This window comes from Mugil cephalus, chromosome 4 (genome assembly GCF_022458985.1).
Source record: "Mugil cephalus isolate CIBA_MC_2020 chromosome 4, CIBA_Mcephalus_1.1, whole genome shotgun sequence".
NCBI lineage: Eukaryota > Metazoa > Chordata > Actinopteri > Mugiliformes > Mugilidae > Mugil > Mugil cephalus.
The window spans coordinates 29,832,157-29,857,533 of record NC_061773.1 but is presented as its reverse complement, the minus strand read 5'-3'; the positions used below and the strand labels follow the sequence as shown (position 1 = coordinate 29,857,533).

The window sequence follows — 25,377 nt, the reverse complement described above, 5'->3', positions numbered from 1 at the left end:
GATAAAGATCAGCTCCTCTCACCTGGCACACCAGCGGGTTCAGTAGTACCTGGAGTCAGGCCAGCGAGCAATAGATGCTAATCATTTAGCCTAGCGCGTTAATGAGTCATCACAGCTGCTCTTAAAAACACGTCACATGACCTCGTTTTGTCAGGACAGAACAGGTTCCTCCAGCTGTGACTCTGTTCAGGCGTTTACATCCTTCACATTCTCAGCTAGTTAGTTAGCTAATTAGCCTAGCTAAAAAGCTAACAGTTTAAAACAAAATGGCCGCCTCCGGAGCTCATGAATTTAAATCGATACAGAGAAAGAAAACATCTCTACATCAAATTTTCTGATTGGTCCGTCTTTACTAGATCTTTTATTAAATTTGGTTTCTTTACACAAATTAAAGAATTTATGTAGAGCAATACTGTGATAATTAGCAAATTTTATACATAAATGTAGATTTTTTTTTAAAGTACAAAAATGATTTGAATAAAAAAAATAAATAAAAAAAAGTGCCTTAAAACTAATGAACCTTCTTAAGTTAAATATTGAATAAACCCTGTGTTTTATTTATTTTATTTTTGTGCTTGTAATTGGTTGGACTTTGTGAGGATGTTACTGAATGTCTGTTTGTTACTGAACAGTCTTTAATAAAGGAGGAAAACATAAAGTTCCCATCAGATGCTGTTTCCATTCCCTCTAGAAAAGTGCAGAACAGTAAATTGTGTCAAGACGGTTTAAATGTTATTGACTTCGCCTCTCTCTCGCTCTGTGAGGACCACAGGCTGGACAACCACCACACAGACTTTCACAGACTCTTTTTTTTTTTCCACCCACAGCTCCGACACTGGGACAGAGCGGCGTTGATGAAGTGATGAAGGACTCAGCTCAGACAGAGACAGAGCCGTTTGTTCCCTGACAAAAAAGGACGAAATTAAAATAAAGACGCACAAACGATCCAGAGCACAAAAGACTGGATTCATCACACAAAGTCAAAGAGAAGCTTTTCATCCCTTCCTTCTTTCTCTCTTTTCCTTTTCCCTTGCTTCATTCTTTCCTTGCTTCCTTCCTTCTCCAGTTGCACTTTCTCTTCATTGGCTCCCTTTAAAATCCTCCTTCCATCCAAGCTCTTTATAGTTGTAGCAGGAAGTCGTCTCCATGGTGATCACTGCTTATAATAATGTAAATTGAACTGATGTAAAACCCTGTGTGCTGTGTGGAATTAACACAGTTTCTACTGTGGAGCTAGTGAAATAAAGTATATTTCACTGAGCACATGATGAATAAAACCTATTTTATCTATTTTATCTGACACTCAGCTCTCACGGTTCTGCAGGTTCAGAGCGGATCGTGGTCTTTGATTCATCCTGTGAACGGTAGAGAACCTCCAGCAGCTCATCAGGTCTGAGCCTCAGCGTGACCCACATGTCAGGAAGTGACGGTCTACTGGGATCCTGGAAACCAGACCTGGTCCTGACCCACTTCAGGTTCTGAAGTCCTGACCCAGTTTCTATTGAAACAGGAGAAACATTTTCATCTCTGTTCCAGATGGAAACTGCATCCCTACATGTTAAGGTCAGTTTATAGACTGGTTTTTATCATGGTGGGGGGGTCATGGTTTAAATGCCACAGCCTCCCTGAGTATTGTTGCTGACCATGTCCATCCCTTTATAAACACAGTGGACCATCTTCTGACGGCTACTTCCAGCAGGATAATGCACCATGTCACAAAGCTCATATCATCTCAAACTGGTTTCTGGAACATGACGATGAGTTCACTGTTCTCCAATGGCCTCCACAGTCACCACATCTCAGTCCAATAGAGGAACCTTTGGGATGTGGAGGAACGGGAGATTCTCATCATAGATGTGATCAGATATCAACTGTGTGATGTTATCATGTCAATGAGGAATGTTTCCAACACCTTGTTGAAAGTATGACACCAAGAATTAAGGCAGTTCTGAAGGTAAAAGGGGGACCAACCTTTTACTAACAGGGTGTACCTAATAAAGTGGCCAGTGAATGTAAATCCTGATTGATGGAGAAACGTTTGGAAGAAAAGCAGCAGTAGAACTCAGGGCTGTGTTTAATAGTGGAAGAAAGAGCATTTCACACCATGGACAATGTGAAGGGAACTCAAGGGACTGAACAGAAAACCACTAAACCACTAAAAAGGCTCAAATCTGCTAGGGAGCAGCACAAAGACTGGACTCTGGAGTCCAGACTGATCTCATCATGCCTCCTGACTACTGTACCAGCTGGGGGCTGGGGGGTTAGGATTCAGTCTTCGTACTCTTCATTTTTCTTGCTTCCCATTATCCTTCTATCCTCCTCTGTTTCCTCCTCCTCCTCCTCCTCCTGCTCCTCATCTTGGGAGTTTGTCAGTTTTGATCTTCTGTTCGTTTCTCTTTCTTCTCTGTGATTAAATCATTTTTTAAACGACAAACATCTCCCAGTGTCTCCGTTTAATGAATTGTGAAGGCAGCACAACTCAGGATCCTGGAAACAAATGTCCAGTACATGAGTGAATGAGTGAGTGTGTTTGTGTGCAGGGAATCATGTCCGACGACGCTGTCCTGGCTGCAGCTCTGTGGAGGAACCTGTTCAGCTGTCAGTGTGAGGACCCCAGACAGCTGGAGCTGATGGTGGAGTACGTACGCAAACAGGTGTGTTCACGGTTCACAACAAACACCTGAGGCCTGGATCACAAAGCGAGCTCAACTTATCTGGTTTTACTCCAACTTATCCAGCTGAACTCACCTGAACAGTGAGGATCTGGATCAGCGGTATCACGACGCTGGTTATCAACTCATTAACTGAACCCAGGTTTGTGTTGAGACTGCTTCGCCTCAGATATGTAGAAGACAAAATAAATCTCACTCACTCGTGGCTGCATCATGACGCCATAAGACATGGTAAAGGACTGCAGATTGAATAAATGCGCAAATTACAAAACATCCTCTTCTTTGTGTGATTATCTCCTGGAAGATGCGTTCACGCCGTTACGCTCTTCTAGTGATTTGGGCTCCGATCTCAATCAGGTCTTCAATGAAAGGACACGTGATCCTTTCCTGAACAGCTGATTGGCCGGTGGGCGGAGCCTTTTATCGGATTCAGATAAATCCTAAAAGTTACCCTAACCTGAAGCAGGTTAGCTTTTCAGAGTAAGTTACCATGGTAATGTAGCTCCATAAGAATGAAACCAGAAACCCAGAGTTAACCCTGAAGTTTCCTCCATAAGTCTGTGATCCTGCTTCATGATACAGACCTCTGCTCCTCTACACACACAACAGGAACAAAATGAATCACAAACGAGCCCTGAACTCAGAGATAACCTGCAACCACCTCACTAACATCATATCTGAGGGAAACTCTGAGTCTGGAGGAAAGAAGAGAACAACAACATGTTAAAGCAGAAACAGAAAACAATGAAATCAAGGAGCGTGTAGAGGAGGGAGTTCTGGATCAAGAGTGGAGTAGTTTAGTTCATAATTAAATCAGATGCAGTTCATCGATGCTCTGGACGCTGACGACCTGCTGCTGACTGGAGAGGTCAGGTGGCGCCCCCTGGTGGAGGAGAACGCTCAGAGCATCCTGAAGGTGGCCAGACCTACGTACAACGACGCTGGACTGTGAGGGACGCTCCTCCTCCTCCTGCTCCTCCTGCTCCTCCTCCTGCTCCTCCTCCTGCTCCTCCTCTCCTTCTCTCCTTCCATCATATCATATTATAAAAACCAGCTCTGTTACCGTAGCACTTCTTTTCGTTTCCCCAAACACTTCTTCTTATTAATGTTCATAAATATAATGAAATAAAAGTGGATCTGTTCAATGGAAAATGAATAAGAACCTGAGCATCTGCTTCTGGGACTAGAAGACTCCTCTCAGACTGCATGTACTAACATGTCTCCTCCTGCAGGGGGCGCCACACCACACTGGTCCTGGTTGAAGAGTGAATTAATTTACTTCAACTCAGTTTAAATGAGAGACTTAAAGGTTTATTTTGATCAAATTAAAGTAGATTTAACTACTGTTTATCAACAGAAAGAAAACACATTCATTAAAGCCTGACTAAACACATCGTCTCCACAATAATAGAAATAATATTAGTTATTAGTGTAGAAGCTGAATTGTCTTTTACAATTAAAACTATGAAAACCTGTTGTGTTCAAAGACACTTAAGATATAGAACTATATCTCATATGCTAACCTAAATAATCTAAACTTTTTAGTATTAGATTAGATGATAAAGTCTTTATTGTCACTGGTTGGTCTGAAACAGAATCGACAACCAGTTTCATACCATAAAACACAACAGTACAATCCATAGAAACACAGATATAAGGAATAAATGGTCATGATACAGTACATTCACCGACCCCTACACTCTCACTCACTGGATGGACAATAAAACCAAAGGAGGACACAGAGGGGACGAGGTCTGGTCTGTCTTTATCAGGTGAAGCCTCTCAAACAAAGATATTACAAGAAGTAAGTGAGGAACTTCTGCTTGGACACCCCTGAAACACATAACTAAAGCTGCATTAGCTTGAGGTTAGAATTAGCATTAACATGTTACAAGAATGCCCTAAATAATGATTAACTTATTAACTTATTAGCTTGTCAAATCACCCATCCAGGGAACGACTGACAATCTGGTTTGTGGACAGTCATGGCTGAGACACAGGAGCTCACTGAGGACCTGCAGCTGTTCATTGTGGCAGCTCACAAGTCAGTATAAGGTCATATCTAAATGTTTTCAAGTTCCAGTGGCTACAGTGCAAAGTACTATTAAAAAATACAAGATGTTCTACACTGTAGAAACTCTCAGAGGACGTGGTCAGAAGCCACAAGTGACACCTGTGCTGCCCAGGAGGATAGTGAGAGAGAAAGAATCCAAGGATCATCACCAAGGCCATCCTGGAGAATATGGGCTCTGCTGGAGGCAACGTCTCAATGCAGACACTTCTCCAGATAAGGCATAAAAGCCCACTTGGCCTTTGTAAATGCTCATCTGGACAAAGAAGAAAACATTTGGACTTTTGTTTTATAGTCAGATGAACAAAAAATGATTGTTTGGCCATAATGATGTATCCTTCATTTGGCGTAAAAAAGGAGAAGCCTTCAACCCTAAGAACACCATCCCCACTGTCAAACATGGTGCAGGGAAACTAAAGCTTTGGGGGTGTTTTTCAGCCAATGGACCAGGGAACCTAATCACAGTAAACGGCACCACGAAAAAAGAGCAGGATTCTCAACAACAACATCCAGAAGTCTGCACAGAAACTTGGCCTTGGGCACCAGTGGACGTTTCAGCGCAACAACGACCCAAAACACACAACAAAGTGGAGAAGAAATGGTTAGCGGACAACAACATTAACGTTTTGCAGTATCCCAGCCAAAGTCCGGAAAGAGTAGGAGCTCATCACTAAGACGAATGGACAAAATACCGGTGGAGACATGCAAGAAGCTGGTCAGCAATTATAGAAGCGTCTGATTGCTGTAACAGCCAATAAATGCTTTTCTATCTATTGATTACAGAGACGGGTATGAACAATTCTGGACCTGCCACTTTTTGTTCAAATGTAAATGAAGCTGAAAAATATTTTTTCTTCCACAATGATGCCTCTTGCGTATTATTATCTTCTGGGGGACGCCTGTGTCCTCACTGGTACGAACAAGGATTAATTTTCTTGACTAATCAAATACGCAAGTATCAAGAAGTCAAGAAAGAAAGACACCTGGACTTTTAGAGTTTCCTGAAGCCACTCATCCGAGTAGCTTGTTCAGTTCTAAAGGTAATTTCTAATGGTAGAAAGTTGACATCAGAAACTTGCTTGACTAGTCTTTTAATGTTTTTGGATAAACCATGACCTGCATTACTGAGAACCTTCACAGACAAATACACCAGTACTATATGTGATGACCCCTGGTGTCATCTTTGGGTATGTCCAGGGAGTAACCTCTTTCTTTTGCAGGTAACTGATTGTTGTGATCTGGAGCCTCTGGAGTCCAATCTGTCTAATCAGTCTCTCTCTGCTCTTCTTCCCAAGTTTTGTTCCTGGTTTTGAGCCATTTATTGCTGATGCTTTTGTGGCCTTGATTGTCCAGAGTATGAAGCTCAGTTTGATTCCTGTTCCTTTTGGGTTGCGTCCTCCATTGCTACTTGATGATGTGGTAATGATTTTGGGTAAGGACCTGGTTGGTAGTGCTGTGTGGACCTCTGGACCACTGTCTCCTGTGGTTGTTTCCAAGTCACTGAGATGTAAAGAGAGCTGTGAGAGTGGGCAAGGTTTTCAAACCTGTACCGCGATCCACGCACAGAGTTGTGTTTTGTCAGATTTTGGCCATTTTAAATTAGAAACCTGTCACGTTATGGTGCTCGCTGATCATACGATATTGTTGCTTGATCCATCTCCATCTGTTAACGGCGGAAGAGTGGGTAGAAAGTGTGTGTGTAATGAAGTTTTGCGTTTGGACAAGATCAGGGATGTTGCTCATGGCGACTTTGTTCAGGAAGACCTACTTGTACTTAAGTAGGTATCATGCAATGACAAGTTTGTGGAGGAAGCAGTTTTTCAGATGGTGGAGCCAAGTACAGTCCATGTTGAGGTATTGTCATATCCCTCAACTTTGGTGTTGGGTAAACCTGATGAATCTCCACGTTCTTGTAATGATTTCTGTAAGGTTAATAGTGTCAAGGTTCTGTTTATTTCGTGATCATGTTTTGGAGTTTTCCTGTTTTATTTTGTCATGTTTGTTTCCTGCCTGTCTCGTTTCTGTCATGTCTGTTTGTGTCATGTTTTGTCCCTGTCTAATTCCATGAAGTTTTTAGGGTTCACTAACTTTTACATCCACTAACAGTCATCCCGTTGGGACCCCGTCTTAAGGGGGGATTGACGCTGGTACTGTATCTTTCTGTTGTTGTGGCCACTTGAGTCAGGACTTTACACACATACGCAAAAAAAAAAAAAATTATATCAATATACACAAAGCACACATTGGAGGAATTCTCTCCGCAATTAGATACCATCAGCTGATGCTCCCTCTAAGATTGAACCCTTTGGACTCAACCACTTCCTGAATAACAAGTTCAACTACATTCATCAGTTGAGTTCTGGTTAAGCTCCGCCCCCTCTCCAGATCTACCTGAGACAAACCAGGAACCAGTTTATTATTGTGTGACTAAAGAGAGACACAGACGATGAGATTCAGCTTCAGACCAAACTAACACCTTCCTCTGAGTGAGTCCAGCTACAGGAGAGAAAAGTGGAAACTACAACACTGCTGCTTCAAGCTGCTGACTCTCCACACACTGAAGGTGAGTTTGACCAAAAACAGGAAGTTAGTAGAAGATGGAGGAGACATGACTGACTGGACTTTGTGTCTGCTGTGTTCCAGCTTCACTCAGAGACTAAATGGCTTCCAGATTAGAGGAGGATCTCTGCTGTCCGGTCTGTCAGGAGGTCTTCAGAGATCCTGTTGTTCTGTCATGTAGTCACAGTTTCTGTAAAGTCTGTCTGAAGAACTGGTGGAGACAGAATCCATCACACCAGTGTCCAGTTTGTAAGAGAAGATCTTCAAAGGAGGATCCACCTTCAAACTTGGTGCTGAGGAACCTGTGTGAGTCCTTCTTACAGGAGAGAGATCAGAGATCTCCAGAGGCTCTCTGCAGTCTGCACTCTGAGAAACTCAGACTCTTCTGTCTGGACCATCAGCAGCCAGTGTGTCTCGTCTGCAGAGATTCAGAAAAACACTCCAACCACAGATTCAGACCCATCGATGAAGCTGCACCAGATCTAAAGAAGAACCTTCAGGAAACTCTGGAGCCCTTAAAGAAGAAGTTAAAGGTTTATGAAGAAGTTAAAGTGAAGTTTGATGCAACAGAAAAACACATCAAGGTCCAGGCCCGACACACAGAGAGGCAGATTAAGGAGCAGTTCAAGAAGCTGCACCAGTTCCTAGCAGAGGAAGAGGAGGCCAGGATGGCTGCACTGAGGGAGGAAGAGGAGCAGAAGAGTCAGGTGATGAAGGAGAAGATGGAGGCTCTGAGCAGAGAGATAGCAGCTCTTTCAGACACAGTCAGAGCCACAGAGGAGGAGCTGAGAGCTGAAGACGTCTCATTCCTCAACAACTACAAGGCTGCAGTGGAAAGAGTCCAGCGCTGCCCCCTGCTGGATGATCCACAGCTGCCCTCAGGAGCTCTGATAGACCAGGCCAAACATCTGGGCAACCTGGCCTTCAACATCTGGAACAACATGAAGGACCTGGTCTCCTACACTCCTGTCATTCTGGATCCAAACACTGCTGGAACAACACTGATCCTGTCTGAAGATCTGACCAGTCTTAGACGAGGAGATAAACAACAACTTCCTGATAATCCAGAGAGAATTGATTATTTCTGTTCTGTCCTGGGCTCTGAGGGCTTTAACTCAGGGACTCACAGCTGGAATGTTGATGTTGGAGATAACACATTCTGGTTACTAGGTGTGTTAGCAGACTGTGGTCGGAGGAAGGGAAGCATACGATCTGGATTGTGGGGAATAAGGTTCTATGAAGGTAAATACTCAACATGTTCACCATCAGATCCTCACACTGATCTCTCAGTAAAGAAGAAGCTCCAGAGGATCAGAGTGAATCTGGACTGGAACAGAGGAAATCTGTCCTTCTCTGATCTTGATACTAACACACACATACACACCTACACACACACTTTCACTGAGAGGATGTTTCCATTAATTATAACTGTGGAGAAGGTGAAGATTTTACCAGTGAATGTCTCTGTGTCAGTGAATCAGATCAGTTAGAGACAAACAGGATGATTATCAGTGATCATATAAATTGTAGTAAACTGATACGAACAAATGATTAATTCAGTTGAATAAACAAACACATGAGTCTCATCTTTGTGTTTGATGTGATTGATTTGGTTCTTTGTCTACTTTCATCTGTTGATACTTTCATTAATTTTCACGCAGAAATGTTGAAAACTCTGAAAGATGTAAATATTTTTAAGTGCCACTGTTTATGGATGGAGGTAACGATTCATTCACTACATCGATGAATCAATTTATTTTCCTACAATCCAACTACATCGATCTGTGCTCGGGGAAGTTGGCCTTCCAGATGACATACATTGATATAATATTATTTTAAGTTAGTCTTATTGGTCGACCAAAATTCTGATTGGTCAATTTTTTTGCTGTGTTAATTTCATAGAGTCTACGGATCATTTTATCAGGAGGAAAGAACCAAGTGCTAATGGGGGTGTTTTCAGAGCATCTCTGGGTCTCTCCAGCCCTTTACTCAACAAACTGACAAACACTTCACATGTTCACTCATCAGTCCAGATCTGGACATCTTCAGATCTCAAAGGGAAATAATCTTGATGTGTTTTTCATCTCTTGCTCTTTGTTTCCTTGGCCGCCCACTGTGTCTGTGATCCTACTAAATCCCTGAGTTTGAACCTGTAGGAACTGATGCTGGATTAAAGATAAAGTAACAACACATACTGATGTGACTTAGGTTTCTCTTTTGTTCGCTCGCTTTGCATTTTGTAAATAGTCTGGAACCATCTGAGACGTCAACATTTAGGATGAGAACATAAAAAGTGTCAGCATTAAGTTTTAAAATGGTTTCTACAATCACAGAATTTGATCAAATGTTTAAAGTGTGTGAGTTCTGTTTAATTTTTTTGTGGTAAATTTGTGATGTGTTGCAGGAAGGCAGGACAACAGAAGAAAAGTTAGAAAGAAAATAAAAGAAAATACAAAAAAAGCAAATATCTCTGGAAAAGGAAATAAAAAAATACAAAGAGCCGAGAAACACGAGCATCAACAGACGAACTAAGGACGAATTGGAGGCTGTAGAGAGATTTCACTAGAACACATTATCCTGTTTAAAGGAAACTAAAAGATTAACTAGAAAATGAAATCTGTTCTTTAATCATAACCCCTAACTTTAATCAGTACGGCTGCAACAATCTTTTTTCTTTCAATGTTTGAAGTAGAGACATGTTAGTGCATGTAGTCTGAGAGGAGTCTTCTAGTCCCAGAAAGCAGATGCTCAGGTTTTTATTCATCAACTTTTATTTCTTTGCTTTTCTAAAAGCCAGAGATGACGTCCAGGTCTGCGAGGGCGTCACGGCCTCCTGTTCAGGTGTGAGAGCGTCACGGAAACCAGCAACTAACGTCAGCCAATCAGAGCCAAGCTTTATTCACACACAGCGGAGGAACAGGAGGTATACAAAAGCCTTCATAAATACAGAGTGGTGTTCATGGAAAACAACAACAACAACAACACATGAGACCATATAAATACAGAGATCTGAAGACGCTCTCAAACCCGACAGGACGACGATGGAAGTCCCTGATTTTAGAGGAAGAGGAGGAGGAAGAAGTGTTTTGGGGAAACGTGAGGAGAAAAGAAGTGCTACAGTAACAGAGCTGGTTTTTATAATCCGATATGATGGAAGGAGAGGAGGAGCAGGAGGAACAGGAGGAGGAGGAGCAGGAGGAGGAGGAGCGTCCCTCACAGTCCAGCGTCGTTGTACGTAGGTCTGGCCACCTTCAGGATGCTCTGAGCGTTCTCCTCCACCAGGGGGCGCCACCTGACCTCTCCAGTCAGCAGCAGGTCGTCGGCGTCCAGAGCATCGATGAACTGCATCTGATTTAATTATGAATGAGTGAATCTGGTTATTTATTTCATCTTATGTAGCCCCGCCCCTTATATAGCCCCACCCCTTCCTCATTAAAAAAAACTAATACGGCTTCAAATGAGTCTGATGGAAACTGAGAACACATGGAAGAGTTCACGCCTCCATCCTGACTCTACAACTATAACCCCAGTATTTAACGCTTCTTCCAAATGTCTCCTGAACGTCTCTTTTTTTTTTGGAAAAAATGAAATATGTGCTTTGTTTCAGCTCATTCCACAGACAAGATGTACACAGACTCTTTTTTAAATCAAGTTCTCCTCGTAAACTGTCACTGAACCTTTTCTGAATATTACCACATCATTTCATTTCAGTGCATGTATAACAACAGTGTGTTGGTGTTCTCCCTGTATCCCTCATCATTTATTATCCTGATGAGATTTATGATGAACAATAATAATAAATAATAAATATAAATCTCCTCTACACGCTCCCTGATTTCATTGGTTTCTGTTTCTGCTTTAACATGTTGTTGTTCTCTTGTTTCCTCCAGACTCAGAGTTTCCCTCAGACATGACGTTAGTGAGGTGGTTGCAGGTTATCTCTGAGTTCAGGGCTCGTTTGTGGTTCATTTTGTTCCTACTGTGTGTGCAGAGGAGCAGGTGTTTGTTGTGAACCGTGAACACACCTGTTTGCGTACGTACTCCACCATCAGCTCCAGCTGTCTGGGGTCCTCACACTGACAGCTGAACAGGTTCCTCCACAGAGCTGCAGCCAGGACAGCGTCGTCGGACAGGATTCCCTGCACACAAACACATTCACTCACTCATTCATGTACTGGACATTTGTTGAGGTTTGTTTCCAGGATGATTTAATCACAGAGAAGAAAGAGAAACGAACAGAAGATCAAAACTGACAAACTCCCAAGAGGAGGAGGAAGAGGAGGAGGAAGAGGAGGAAACAGAAGAGGAAGAGGAAGAAAGACAAAATAGTACAAAGAAGGAAGAGGAAAAATAAAGATGGGAAGTAGAAGAAAAAGAAGTTGTTTATTATTTTCTAGATAATTAAAGGATCAATGACAGAACCTAACATTAAATAAATGTGACTAATGTTGAACTAGACTTTAATTAAAGTTCTACTGATAGAACCATTAAAACTACTCTAATATAAACTGACTTCAACAACATCTACATGGAACCAGTGTTTTTTATTCTCTTTAAAGTGTCACCTCGTCGTATCCAAATATGGCTGCGTAGAAGGTCTCAGTCATCACTTTGGTCGCCTCCTTTCTCTGGACAGCGCTGATCTGTCCACACAAACAAAACGTTCAGGTCATTTATGTCATTTAGACTCTAGAAGGGATTTCATTAAAAGGTGTTAGAACTGGTCAGAACCAATACTGGTCTCCATGTCCCAGGACGTGGAATAAAACCTTCCTTAAGACTGAATCCTTATTTTTCTTTGGTAAACGTCTGTTAAGATGCAGACACACAGTTCCAGCTCTGACAAAGTCTGTGTAAAAGTCTGAGCCGGGTCCAGATTTAAGTGAAGTCAATGATCATTTCCTGGAGCTGCTCCACTGACGGAGAATAGAGGAGCGACTCTGAGCAGAGCAGGCGTCGCTCTCCGGGGATCTGGACGTTGGCACAATTACTCTGATGTAAAACTCTGAACAAACAACACATGCATTTATACACAGACTGGCCACAAAAATAAAAAATAAAGGCTGCACCCCTCTCTAGTCTGTGGGCGGAGCTCCTCCCCTCTAGTCTGTGGGCAAAACGCCTCCCCTCTAGTCTGTGGGCAAAGCTCCTCCCCTCTAGTCTGTGGGCGGAGCTCCTCCCCTCTAATCTGCAGGCGGAGCTCCTCCCCTCTAGTCTGTGGGCGGAGCTCCTCCCCTCTAGTCTGTGGGCAAAGCTCCTCCCCTCTAGTCTGTGGGCAAAGCTCCTCCCCTCTAGTCTGCGGGCAAAGCTCCTCCCCTCTAGTCTGTGGGCGGAGCTCCTTCCCTCTAGTCTGTGGGCAAAGCTCCTCCCCTCTAGTCTGTGGGCGGAGCTTTCATCCAGTGTTTTTATTCAGATCTTGTGTTGATGATGTCAGAGTCTGAGTCTCATCCCAAACATTCTCTCTGAGGTTCAGGTCTGGACTCTGGTCTGGTCTCATGCTCCCTGAACCTCTTTCACTATCTGAGTCTTGGAATATGGAAGAAAAACTCCATGGATGGAAGAACCTGCTCCTTCAGTGTATTCAGGGAGTCAGCTGACCTCATCCTCTGGGACCAGTGTTGATGAACCTGGACCTGAGCAACTGCACCAACTCTAACATCTTCCTGCTCCCTATCAGACTGGAGCCTTTTTTCCCGGTTGTCCTCCCTGATTAGTGGTTTTCTGTTCAGTCCCTTGAGTTCCCTTCACATTGTCAATGGTGTGAAATGCTCTTCCTTCCACTATTAAACACAGCCCTGAGTTCATTTCTCCATCAATCAGGATTTATTTCTTCCTGATCGACCATGGTTTTCCACTATCCTTCCAGTCTGGAATAAAGGTCTTAAGTTTCCTCTGCTTGATGCAGCCAATGATTTGACCCTTCTCCACCAGACTAACATCTTCTCCTCCAGACTAACATCTCCTCCACCAGACTAACATCATCTCCTCCACCAGACTAACATCTTCTCCACCAGACTAACATCTCCTCCTCCACCAGACTAACATCTCCTCCTCCAGACTAACATCTTCTCCACCAGACTAACATCTCCTCCACCAGACTAACATCTTCTCCACCAGACTAACATCTTCTCCACCAGACTAACATCTTCTCCACCAGACTAACATCTCCTCCACCAGACTAACATCTCCTCCTCCAGACTAACATCTTCTCCACCAGACTAACATCTCCTCCACCAGACTAACATCTCCTCCTCCACCAGACTAACATCTCCTCCACCAGACTAACATCTTCTCCTCCACCAGACTAACATCTTCTCCTCCAGACTAACATCTCCTCCACCAGACTAACATCATCTCCTCCACCAGACTAACATCTTCTCCACCAGACTAACATCTCCTCCTCCACCAGACTAACATCTCCTCCTCCAGACTAACATCTTCTCCACCAGACTAACATCTCCTCCACCAGACTAACATCTTCTCCACCAGACTAACATCTCCTCCTCCACCAGACTAACATCTTCTCCACCAGACTAACATCTCCTCCACCAGACTAACATCTCCTCCTCCACCAGACTAACATCTTCTCCTCCACCAGACTAACATCTTCTCCACCAGACTAACATTTCCTCCACCAGACTAACATCTTCTCCACCAGACTAACATCTCCTCCACCAGACTAACATCTTCTCCTCCACCAGACTAACATCTTCTCCACCAAACTAACATCTTCTGTGTCTTTACACATGGTTGTTGGAGAAATGAGAAGCTCCTCATAAATAACTTATTAAATAGCAGCTGAAAGAAAATCACAAACCTTTTCTTGACCAGGCAGTGTATGTGTATTTAGGAAGCACTGATGCTATACGAGTGCTGTCATGTCAGATATGCACAGTATGTGTTGTCACATGATCCTAATCCTGTCATGAAGACACAAATATAACGAGGACCTACCCCAAGGATTTTGTTCCTCTGATCTATGTCCTCCCACATGGAGTGGACAAGGTACTGGCACATGTACTTCCCCTCTCGGCCCTCCTGACGCATTCGGACCAAACACATCCTGGAAGGAAGCACAGTGAGGGACATTTAGGTTTAAAGTTTGAGCCACGCCTCAGTTCAACTACATGGTTCTTTGTTCGTTGAGAAGACAGGAGACAAACAGGTCCATAAACTGAAAGTATGGACTCAGAAACGCTGATCACGGCCTCAAACAGCAGGAGGGTGATTCTCATCGACCCAACCTTTGGTCTTATTTTAGGATCATACTCATGAAAACTAGAAATAATTCACTTTTATTTGAACAATTATTAAGTGGCACAGTTCTCCGTTGGTTACTATGATGTTTATTACCTGATTTTTAATCATAAATTCATTAAAAAAATACACCTTCACCTCAATTTAGTTGTAGTTATAAATATTCAAGTCACAACTTCACCTGTAAGACATGAACTAGCACACTGGCTAACAGGCTAACAGCTAGCAAGCTAACACCAGCTGACTAAATGTTAAGGTGTTACTGTTTTTATTCATTGATTTTATTGTAATCTATTGATGTTTTTACGTCCCTTTGTATATATCCTGTGTCCTCTGCTGTACAGCCTCGTCTTAAAGGAGCTTGATAAATAAAGCTTCAGTTGAGTGTAAGGAAACAATGAGGTTATCTCTGAAAACGTGTGTAGCGTCTGGACGCCAGCGATCGCCTGCAGAGTTCTCATGACTCTCACGGGCTGATTTTACCAAATAAAAAGCAAACACTGACACACGTTTGATTTGAAGGTGTTTGTTGGACTCACCAGACGTGCAGCTGTGTGACCACGAACCAGGAGTTTAGAGTGTCAGGGAGGGAGCACTCTGAAATAAACCACACACAAATGAGTTTTAACAGCTTCTCTGGTCTGGTTATTGTCTCAATCCTCCTACACAAACACTCCTCGGTGCTTTCATTGTTAAACATTCAATAGAAAACTATTGATGGACTCAGTCAAGAACCAACGGATGGAAGGTCCATCGTTATGTGCTCTTCTGCTCGACGCTGATTTGTGTGGAAAACTTGGAAAATGTTGAAAGGGAAGAAATTAATGAATCAGAGACCGAGACATTTTGAACAAAGAGACACTTGTTGTTAATTGTGTTGATATGACCAGTTGCTTAGAACCAACAAAACCCTAAAAGAAGGAGTTGACTTCTCTCCTCGGTGTAGTGGACCAGTGGTTGGTGATTAGCGTCATTGTTGTGTCTTCATCAGTTGTGTTTGAGAACAGAATTACAGCAACAGCAACTCCAATGCAGGTGCAAAAGTTGGTGCTAATGACAATGCTATTAGTTATGGAAACGGATGCAGTAATAACGATAATAATGACGATGTTAATGGTGATGCTAATGGATAGCATGTCAGTGTTGCCTTCCATTAGTGTGTTTGTGACCTAAACCAGGCAGATTTCCATCGACGTCCAGCTCTAAGTTTCTAAAGACCAGATTCTCTGGAGAATTAATGCAATGACCCAACTCTAAATACATGCACAACATTAGTAGTTCTCCAAGTTTGTCTCCAACTTCTTCCTTCATTTGGGTTCTTCATCAAAGTTACAGTGGATGTGAATGAGATGAGACGATGGCTGAAATATGAGTCTGATCTGACGTAAGAGTTATTATCTACGGTAGCAGATAAGTTGTAACAACACACATCTGAGTTTCACGAGGAACGTGTCAGGAGCTTAAAGAAAACAGCAGACTTACTTTCAAAGAACTCGTCGTAGTTGATTCTCTCTACGCAGCTTGTGTACATGCGCAAGGCAGCAAGCTTGATTTTCTGGACGAAGACAAACACAGATCGTCATTAGTAAATGTTAACTTCTATAACACTGTTCTGTACTGAAACGTCACAACTGAATGATCCGTTCTTGAAGTTTGATTGTTGAAAGGAAGGAAAGAGAGTAAGCATAAAGATATCTGATAAGGAATAAAGTGTGATGGCTAATACGTGGGAGGAACCGGCACCATGAAGACATCACAGCGGTACAGCACCACCACGGCCTCCTGATCCCAGCCTTATATGTCCCCACTGTGGGAGGATGTGCGGCTCCCAGACTGGGCTTCATAGCCACATCCAGTGGCATCGTGGTCAGGAACAGTGATCACTGTCCAGTTTGATAGAAGCTTTGACAACGATGGACCGGCTAAGCTAAGACTGGAAGTCAGACAAACTCTCCAGTCTACATTTTGTAAAAGTCATCAAGATCTTGTGTCAGCATCATGTCCATGAAATCAACCTTAAGTCTAGAAGCCACCAAGGCTAACAGTTTAGCAAGCTAACAACCTGGAAACAAAAGAAGAGACAGATCTTCCAGAACATTTGTTGAGCAAAGAACACAAAGTACCAGCTCCTCTCTCCACATTAACTCTGACTGGAAGAAACATTCACTGGACTGGATCCAGTCGACTCTGGAGAAGACTTTAGGAAGCTACAGGAGACCATCGCTAGGACATTTAACACCAGAGAGGAGCTCAATGGTACAATGCAACCTTTCATTTCTTTTTTAATCATATCACCTAACCGTTGTCTCCCCCCTCTTAACTCCCATCACTCACCCATTTGTTGTACTTGAGCGATCCTGTGAAGCCCATGGCCTCTATGAGCTTAGTGAAGGCTCCCACCTCCACCTCCATGTGCTGGGACGTCTCCTTCACATTACAGAGCTGAAGGGCGACAGAGAGGGCGACGATGAGAGAGTTTTTAGAAAGGAGGAAAGATAAAACGGTGCATAATAATGTGGAATGAGCCTCATTAAAGCAGCTCCTACAGCTTCAGTGACGACACACACCTGTGCAGCTTGGCCTTTACTGAGTAAATGAACAAACTGACCTACTCCGAGCTGAGCGTCGTCTTCATGCTCCGACAGTTTTATTACTCAGGACGCACAAAAGGTTTCGCTTTAAGTCACTGAAATGTGTTGAAATGTCCCTCAAACTATAGTTTTTTGTAATTATTCTGTGTCAGTTTGTACAAGTGACACAGAATAATTTGTACAATTTGTACTTGTTTGTACAAGTGCATCTAAAAACATTCCTGTGGTGGCACATATGGACACATGTTTATTTGTTCAGCATCCAGAAAAAAACAACCAGCTTCTGTGACAACTTCATCTCACAACCCCTGACATTTGTTGTTTTTTTCACCCTTCAGAATTAAAGTGACTCAAAGTGTCAGTGGATTTATCCTGAAAGTAGAGAAAGAGAACCCACTCAAAGACATGAAACAGAAATATTAGATTTGTGATTGAAATGAAACAATAATCCAGATCAGAGAGGAGCTCCTCTAGGATTAAACCAGAGTCCATGTGTCCAGAAGAGTTTCCATCAATGTGATGAGACTCAGGTCCTGGTTTAGTTTCTATGAATCAGGGATTTGTCTCATGTTTGTGTTGAAGTGTGTGATGACAACACATCAAAGGAGCTTTGTGAGGAGCTCAGAAAAAGAGTTGTTGTTGCTCATCAGGCTGGAAAAGGTTCCAGGTAACCAGGTACTAGTTTTGAAAGGCCAAAACAGATGACTTTGTGTTGATGCACGGTATGACGCTTGGTTTGGTTTCTGTTTCCGTTGGGGGGCGTCCTCCGTTGCTATTTGATGATGTGGTAATGATTTTGGCTAAGGACCTGGTTGGTACTGCTGTGTTGACCTCTGGACTAGAGGGCTGCATTGGGATTGAGTCCCGCTGGGTCCCACAGGACCCAACTCAAATCATGCGGGAGCAGGCAGCTAAAAAAAACAAACACTGCAGGATCGGGACGTAGCCTAGCGACAGGGTGTCAATAAATGATGTCGAAATGAAGCTCAAAGAAGGTGTTTACAGCACTAAGACAAAGCAAGTCTGACATTTGGAGAAACTTCTCAATTGTCTGTGATAAAGATGGAAATGAACTGGACTTAGTTGTAACGAATGTCCAGAAATACTAGTTTACAACAGACACTAATCCGGCTCCTCTGGGTTGAGGCGACACATCTGCTCTGTTCTCCAGGAAAACTACACAAAAAACCCATGAATCTCTTTAATAATAGAGAAAATGACGTGTCTTCTCCTGCGCGACGGGAGAAGACACAGAATCAATGCATTTCTATTATTGTGCAGGAATAACTACTCAAAGTTTTGCGGGTGGGGGCAGGAGTGGACATAAACATGTGGGAGTGAGGAGCCAGGACATAAAATTATATGTGACTTTTTATATCAATATCCATAAAGCACACATTGGAGGAATTCACTCGACAACTAAACACCATCAGCTGACGCTCCCTCTGAGATTAAACACCTTTGGATTAAAACACTCCCTGAATAACAGGTCAAAGTTCAACATTTATCGGAGGAGTTCTGGTTAAGCTCCGCCCCCTCACCTGATTTACCTGAGACAAACCAGGAACCAGTTTATTATCGTGTGACTAAAGAGAGACACAGACGATCAGATTCAGCTTCAGACCAAACTAACACCTTCCTCTGAGTGAGTCCAGCTACAGGAGAGAAAAGTGGAAACTACAACACTGCTGCTTCAAGCTGCTGACTCTCCACACACTGAAGGTGAGTTTGACCAAAAACAGGAAGTTAGTAGAAGATGGAGGAGACATGACTGACTGGACTTTGTGTCTGCTGTGTTCCAGCTTCACTCAGAGACTAAATGGCTTCCAGATTAGAGGAGGATTTCTGCTGTCCGGTCTGTCAGGAGGTCTTCAGAGATCCTGTTGTTCTGTCATGTAGCCACAGCTTCTGTAAAGTCTGTCTGAAGAACTGGTGGAGACAGAATCCATCACACCAGTGTCCAGTTTGTAAGAGAAGATCTTCAAAGAAAGATCCACCTTCAAACTTGGTGTTGAGGAACCTGTGTGAGTCCTTCTTACAGGAGAGAGATCAGAGATCTCCAGAGGCTCTCTGCAGTCTGCACTCTGAGAAACTCAGACTCTTCTGTCTGGACCATCAGCAGCCAGTGTGTCTCGTCTGCAGAGATTCAGAAAAACACTCCAACCACAGATTCAGACCCATCGATGAAGCTGCAACAGATCTAAAGAAGATCCTTCAGGAAACTCTGGAGCCCTTAAAGGAGAAGTTAAAGGTTTATGAACGAGTTAAAGTGAAGTTTGATGAAACAGAAAAACACATCAAGGTCCAGGCCCGACACACAGAGAGGCAGATTAAGGAGCAGTTCAAGAAGCTTCACCAGTTTCTAGCAGAGGAAGAGGAGGCCAGGATGGCTGCACTGAGGGAGGAAGAGGAGCAGAAGAGTCAGATGATGAAGGAGAAGATGGAGGCTCTGAGCAGAGAGATAGCAGCTCTTTCAGACACAGTCAGAGCCACAGAGGAGGAGCTGAGAGCTGAAGACATCTCATTCCTCAACAACTACAAGGCTGCAGTGGAAAGAGTCCAGCGCTGCCCCCTGCTGGATGATCCACAGCTGCCCTCAGGAGCTCTGATAGACCAGGCCAAACATCTGGGCAACCTGGCCTTCAACATCTGGAACAACATGAAGGACCTGGTCTCCTACACTCCTGTCATTCTGGATCCAAACACTGCTGGAAGAAAACTGATCCTGTCTGAAGATCTGACCAGTGTGAGATTAGGAGATAAACAACAACTTCCTGATAATCCAGAGAGGTTTGATTGTTTCTGGTCTGTCCTGGGCTCTGAGGGCTTTAACTCAGGGACTCACAGCTGGGATGTTGAGGTTGGAGATAACACAGGATGGTTACTGGGTGTGTTAGCAGAGTCTGTCCAGAGGAAGGGATTCATACGATCTGGATTGTGGAGAATATGGTTCAGTGGAGGTAAATACTCAACATATTCACCATCAGCTCCTTCCACTTTTCTCCCAGTAAAGAAGAAGTTCCAGAGGATCAGAGTGAATCTGGACTGGAACAGAGGAAATCTGTCCTTCTCTGATCTTGATACTAACACACACATACACACCTTCAAACACACTTTCACTGAGATGATGTTTCCATACATTGGAACTGGACATAAACTCAAACCAGTGAAGATTTTACCAGTGAATGTCTCTGTGTCAGTGAATCAGATCAGTTAGAGATAAACAGGATGACTATTAATGTTTATTGGGCTGTAATAACTAATCACTGTCAGTGATCATATAAACTGTAGTTTTGTCATCATGATGTCGGGTCAGTTACGTCACTGGAACCAATGAAAAGATATTTTATATCTGGTGGTTGGAACTAGATCATTGAGTTCATAGTTTAAAATCTTTTTTGAAGTCACACAAGACATGTTGAAGCTACACTGAATATAAATGGATTTAGTTGATGTTACTGACGCACAAGGAGGTCACAGCAGATACTGAAAACAAGGGTTCAATGACGTTTACAACTCACTGATACGAATAAATGATTCATTCAGTTAAATAAACAAACACATGAGTCTAATCTTTGTGTTTCGTGTGATTGATTTGGTTCTTTGTCTACTTTCAGGACTTGTATAAAAATCTGTTGATGTTTTGATTCATTTTCATGCAGAAATGTTGAAAACTCTGAAATATGTAAATATTTTTAAGTGGCACTGTGTATGGATGGAGGTTGTCTTGTAAAATATTTACCTACTTCCTATTATTGGGGGGATTTTTGGCTATTTGTATTTCTGGTTAGAGGCTAAAGCAGCCAACAGGTTAGAATCAACAACCTTCAGGCTCTAATGCTAACGACTGCTAAAGGTAGCTAACGTCCACTTAGAGCAGAGCGTTATTGGTGGTAGACTCTTGGTATCCAGGTGTTACCTGTGTGGTGGTTTGTAGATTGCGGCGTGTTGTGAGACAGGGAGAGGAAACTCTGGCCCGTTGGCAGGCTGCTAGAGCTCTGACTCCAGCTTCTTGATGCAACGCCTGCAAGATAAGAAGGTGGAAAGGTCAATGACATATTAACAGGGATATTAACAGGTGGAAGCAGAGACAGAAGGAAGAGGCCATGAAATCTGATCCCTGGGTCTTTTTATAGTGTTGATATTAGCTGCAGGCTAAAAGGCTGTAGGTTAAAAACAACAACAACACAAATAAATAAGAATCCCACGACTCAAAACATTTTCTGATACAGTCGTTTCATCAGCAACCGTCTGTTTGAATAATGGAATCGGAAAAGACTGGACAAGCTTTATTCTTCTCCTCGTTATGAGACGTGTTTCAACAAAATAAATCCCTCTGCATCACCTGGAAAGTCCTCCAACCAATCAGAGACATTTAGCTGTTTTAGCCAATTCAATGATCTGATTGGTCCGAGAGATCTTTGCAGGAGTAGAACCCAACATTAGAATAAACTTTACTCAAAAAAAAAACAAAAAAAAACAACGGGCTAGGGAAGTTCTGTTCGGCTTCAATAAAATAAGAACAACATAACAAAATACTCAGAGAGGTGGATGTTTAATGGGAGGTTCAGACTTCTGCGTGGAGTGGATATAGACCCTAAAGCTATAGTACTGTGACATCTAAAAATGTAACTATGCTTAGCGCTGAGGCTGTGATTGGTCCTCTTGGTAGCAGCATGTTTCCTCTTTTTCTAATTGATAGTTGATGATAAATTATGGGTGAGATTAACTGAGGAGGTTTGGAGATACAGACATTTCTGTTTCCTGTTTGGTGAAATTTCAGTGAAAGGTTCGTTCGCCATTGATGAAAGAGAAGCAGGAAACAAAAATGAACCTGACTGGTTAAAAGACACAGCAACGCCTAGTGTTTGGATGGAGTTGTTACAGCGAGAGCCAGACGGAGGAGGTAGGAGTAGAAATGAAATGTCACACCGGTCTAGGTCACCTTCAGGTTACCTTCTAGACAGCATCAGTTCTTCGTGAAGGAACTCGGCTGGTAGGTTGGAGAACTAACCCCAGATCTTCCTCAAGTCCTCCTGTCTCTTCAGTTAATCCAGACTCAGTCCATGATGCTGAGACCAGGGCTCTGGGGAGGTCATACTGTTCTTGTTTCCTCTGAAGATAGTTCTTAATGACCTCGGCTGGATGTTTGGGTTCTTTGTTCTGCTGCAGAATAAATGTCCTCCTCCTCCCTGATGGTCGCATCGATGGAGTGGTCGCGTGTCGCCAGCAGCTCTGTGATGTAACCTTTTTAGGTTAATCTCAGTATTTTAATTAGTCGTTTTTTGTCTGGCTTGTTTTTTCTGAGCCAGTCAAATGGTTTTAGGTTGTTTTTGTGTTGTTTTTGTGTGGATGGATGGACGGGGTGGACCTGGCTCATAGGACCACAGTACATCTGTGCCCGGGCTCAGGACTCTATGAGGCGACACTCTGATGTCGTCCTCAGCGGACAAGGAAACACCACGCGACACAATCCATGCCGCTGTTGCTATGCAACCGTCCATACAACCACATCACCTTGGACACGGTTTCACCAACTACTTTTGTACATTTGTTCATAATGATAATTCAGTAAAAAAATTTATTACACTGTTTATTTTTATTCTACTTTAATTTAGTCAAATTTATTTGATCTTTTTTTGTGGTTTTTAAAGAGTGTTTACTTTTATGTTCAACAAAGCTACGGCGACAAAGTAATTTCATTATCATCATTAAAGTCTAAGTCTATATAAAAGAGCCTTTAATTTTAGGAAAAGCCTTCATACAACATATTTTTATACTACGTAGATTTATATATTCTGTGTGTATACGAGCTACAGATTATGTTTTATTTTATTACATTTTGTTTTTCTTAGTTCTACATTTACACTTATATATTTTTTTTACCTTGTATGCTCAGTGTAATTATCACAGTCTTTATTTCTATTACTTTTTATTACTGGCTGCAGGTGTAACAACTCATTTCCCTGTGACAAATAAAATCATCTCTTATGTCTTAACTTATCATATTACTGTTTAAATATTCATTTGTTAAAGTTAAACTGTTTCACTGTTATTTATTTTATGTAACTTAAGTCCTTTTCTTCATCTTTTAGGAGACTGAACATTTTGGGGGTTTTGAGGTAACGACATGATTCAAAACATCTTTATTTTAACAAATATTTCCGACATTTTTCCAACCACTGATGGATCCTTCCAGGAAATAAATGACAGCAGATAAAAGAAGAGTAAATGACAGAATCTACATCAGAGACTGGATCAATGTAGTGGAATAAAAATCTAAACTCACTTTAAACAGAAACAAACGTGTCAGATTTAAGCTGCTCAGAGTCCAAGTTCACCTCCAGACACCAGCTGATAAACACACAGGTAATAATCCTGTTAGCCTGTTAGCCTGTTAGCTCACACGCGTATCAGCTGTTTCAAATGTTCCAAAACATCCCAAACATCCACGAACGCGCCCCTTAAAAACGCTCCCAGGATACGTGGACGTCCTGATTCTCCCTGGTCAGACTCATCTCGTGCCGCTGTGTTTATTTACAGTTTATTTTTATGTGTGGACTTAAACTCTATTCACATGGGATTAGTTTTCCTGGGACGTCCTGTGATTCAGATACCACCCCCCCCACCTCCTCTGCGTCAGTCAGTATTTAAACCAGATGAACACATTAATGGTGGAATTAATGGTTTCATCCCTGGTCTAAACGGGTCAGAGACGTCTCCGCTTTGCTCCCTAACATCTGTCCACACTTTCATTTATTAAACATCCTCCAATAAATCAAGACGGAGAAAAAAAAAAGCAGCAAATGAAACAAAAGACTGAAAAAGGTAAAAACTGACCCTTAAATCCCAGAGACACTGAGTCATTCTGTGATTAGTTTTACATTATGGGTTAAATTTAACTCCTACATACGAAACCTGGTATGAAAAATAAGGATAATCAGAGACTTTGAATAACTTTCACAGTAACTAAAGTGAGGACGTCCCTGGGGTGGGCTCCACTAATGAAGACCAGAACCTTTTGGGCTGCAAATGAAGCATAATAAATGGAGCAAAGGATTTAAGACTTGACTGAAAGTAATTTAAGAGCTACAACACAAAACATGCTCAGACGTAAGACATTTTAAGGCCTTAAACTGGGAGTTTTTAAGACGCCACAGAAACACTGCCCAGGTTTGCTGGTTTCTCTGGTCTCCACCGCGTCTGTAAAAGTCTTAACAAATTAGATCATCTCAATTTAAAGGTTTAAAAGTCTTAAATACAAGGAAAACTTTATAATCCCAATTTATAATATTCTTAAATCCATTTATTACCTCTTCATTTCCAGTGTGACCGCTCTGGACCCAGCCTGTTATGTTTCTGTTCCTCATTTATTGTCCTATGTTTAGTTATTTTGAAAGTCTTTAATAGTCTTTTATCTATTCTTGTTTTTCGTACTTCTTAAATCTTAAATTGTAAAACTAATCTGGTGCGGATCTGAATCTGTGATTTAACTGTGAGTTTTTACTTTTTCCAGACTTGTGTTTGATTCCCTGCTCTTTTCTGCCTCTTGTCCCTTAAGAATCGTGTTATGATGTGTTGTAATTTAAAGTTTGGACAGATGTTAGTTGGTTCCGGAGCAAATAATAATGTCGGAGGTCGCCTGAGAGAGGACCAGTGTGTTACCACAGATTATCATTCAGGGCCTAATTTTTACTTTATAAAGTACAGACGTGGACGTTTCACACAGAAGTAAGATCACAGACGACCTCTGACCTCTGACCTCACTCCAAATTACCAGAGTTTTCAGATAAAACTAGTCCTGAGAGAGTAGGACTTTAGCTGTTAGCTTAGCTGGTACCTTCCCGCAGGCGGCTCGGGACGTGGCCGCATTAGAGACGCTCCTGGCGGCGAAAAGCAGCAGCGGCCGCCGGTACATGACTCCGCTGGGTCCGGGGGAAGAGGCCGAGGAGCGGGGCTTCCACTTCACCACTTCACCACTTCACCGCGGCTCCCTGACACAAAATCAACACGTTTGGTAACACCAACACACCCCCTCTTCCTCCTCCTCAGCAATGTCACCGGAACGCATCCGACACACAAATATGTCCGATAGGAAACACGGCGCAGCGAAGATTAGTTCCGCTTTGACCCGAAGGCTTCATTAGTGGGTGGAATATTTTTATTTTAATTATATTCCAGTTCTCATTTCTCATCTTGTTTAATTTAATTTCATCCCATATCATCT

At 42.5% G+C, this 25,377-nt stretch overlaps 5 protein-coding genes across 5 annotated transcripts in view; 4 read left to right on the top strand and 1 right to left on the bottom strand.

The window, feature by feature from the left end:
- The window catches only part of LOC125006460 (nuclear factor 7, ovary-like), a 1,183,669-nt gene that overhangs the window by 237,562 nt on the left and 920,730 nt on the right, over positions 1-25,377 (top strand). The gene's annotated exons all lie outside the window — the stretch shown is intronic.
- On the top strand, positions 2,517-3,716 carry LOC125006494 (ubiquinol-cytochrome-c reductase complex assembly factor 1-like). The gene is made up of 2 exons (XM_047582553.1): positions 2,517-2,654; positions 3,490-3,716. Exons 1-2 carry the CDS (start codon positions 2,517-2,519, stop codon positions 3,622-3,624), a joined length of 273 nt encoding a protein of 90 aa, XP_047438509.1. The 3' UTR covers positions 3,625-3,716.
- Positions 7,382-10,286, top strand: LOC125006459 (E3 ubiquitin-protein ligase TRIM35-like). The gene has a single exon (XM_047582506.1). It carries the CDS (start codon positions 7,404-7,406, stop codon positions 8,790-8,792), a length of 1,389 nt encoding a protein of 462 aa, XP_047438462.1. The 5' UTR covers positions 7,382-7,403; the 3' UTR covers positions 8,793-10,286.
- On the bottom strand, positions 10,180-25,231 carry LOC125006486 (ubiquinol-cytochrome-c reductase complex assembly factor 1). Its single transcript, XM_047582542.1, has 9 exons — positions 24,991-25,231; positions 21,070-21,174; positions 16,894-17,001; positions 16,042-16,114; positions 15,099-15,156; positions 14,257-14,365; positions 11,868-11,945; positions 11,328-11,441; positions 10,180-10,650 (listed from the first exon to the last, which is right to left on the bottom strand). The coding sequence occupies exons 1-9, from the start codon at positions 25,066-25,068 to the stop codon at positions 10,516-10,518; spliced, it is 858 nt and encodes a 285-aa protein (XP_047438498.1). The 5' UTR covers positions 25,069-25,231; the 3' UTR covers positions 10,180-10,515.
- LOC125006447 (zinc-binding protein A33-like) lies at positions 16,121-21,059 on the top strand. The gene is made up of 2 exons (XM_047582492.1): positions 16,121-16,612; positions 18,986-21,059. The coding sequence occupies exons 1-2, from the start codon at positions 16,558-16,560 to the stop codon at positions 20,365-20,367; spliced, it is 1,437 nt and encodes a 478-aa protein (XP_047438448.1). The 5' UTR covers positions 16,121-16,557; the 3' UTR covers positions 20,368-21,059.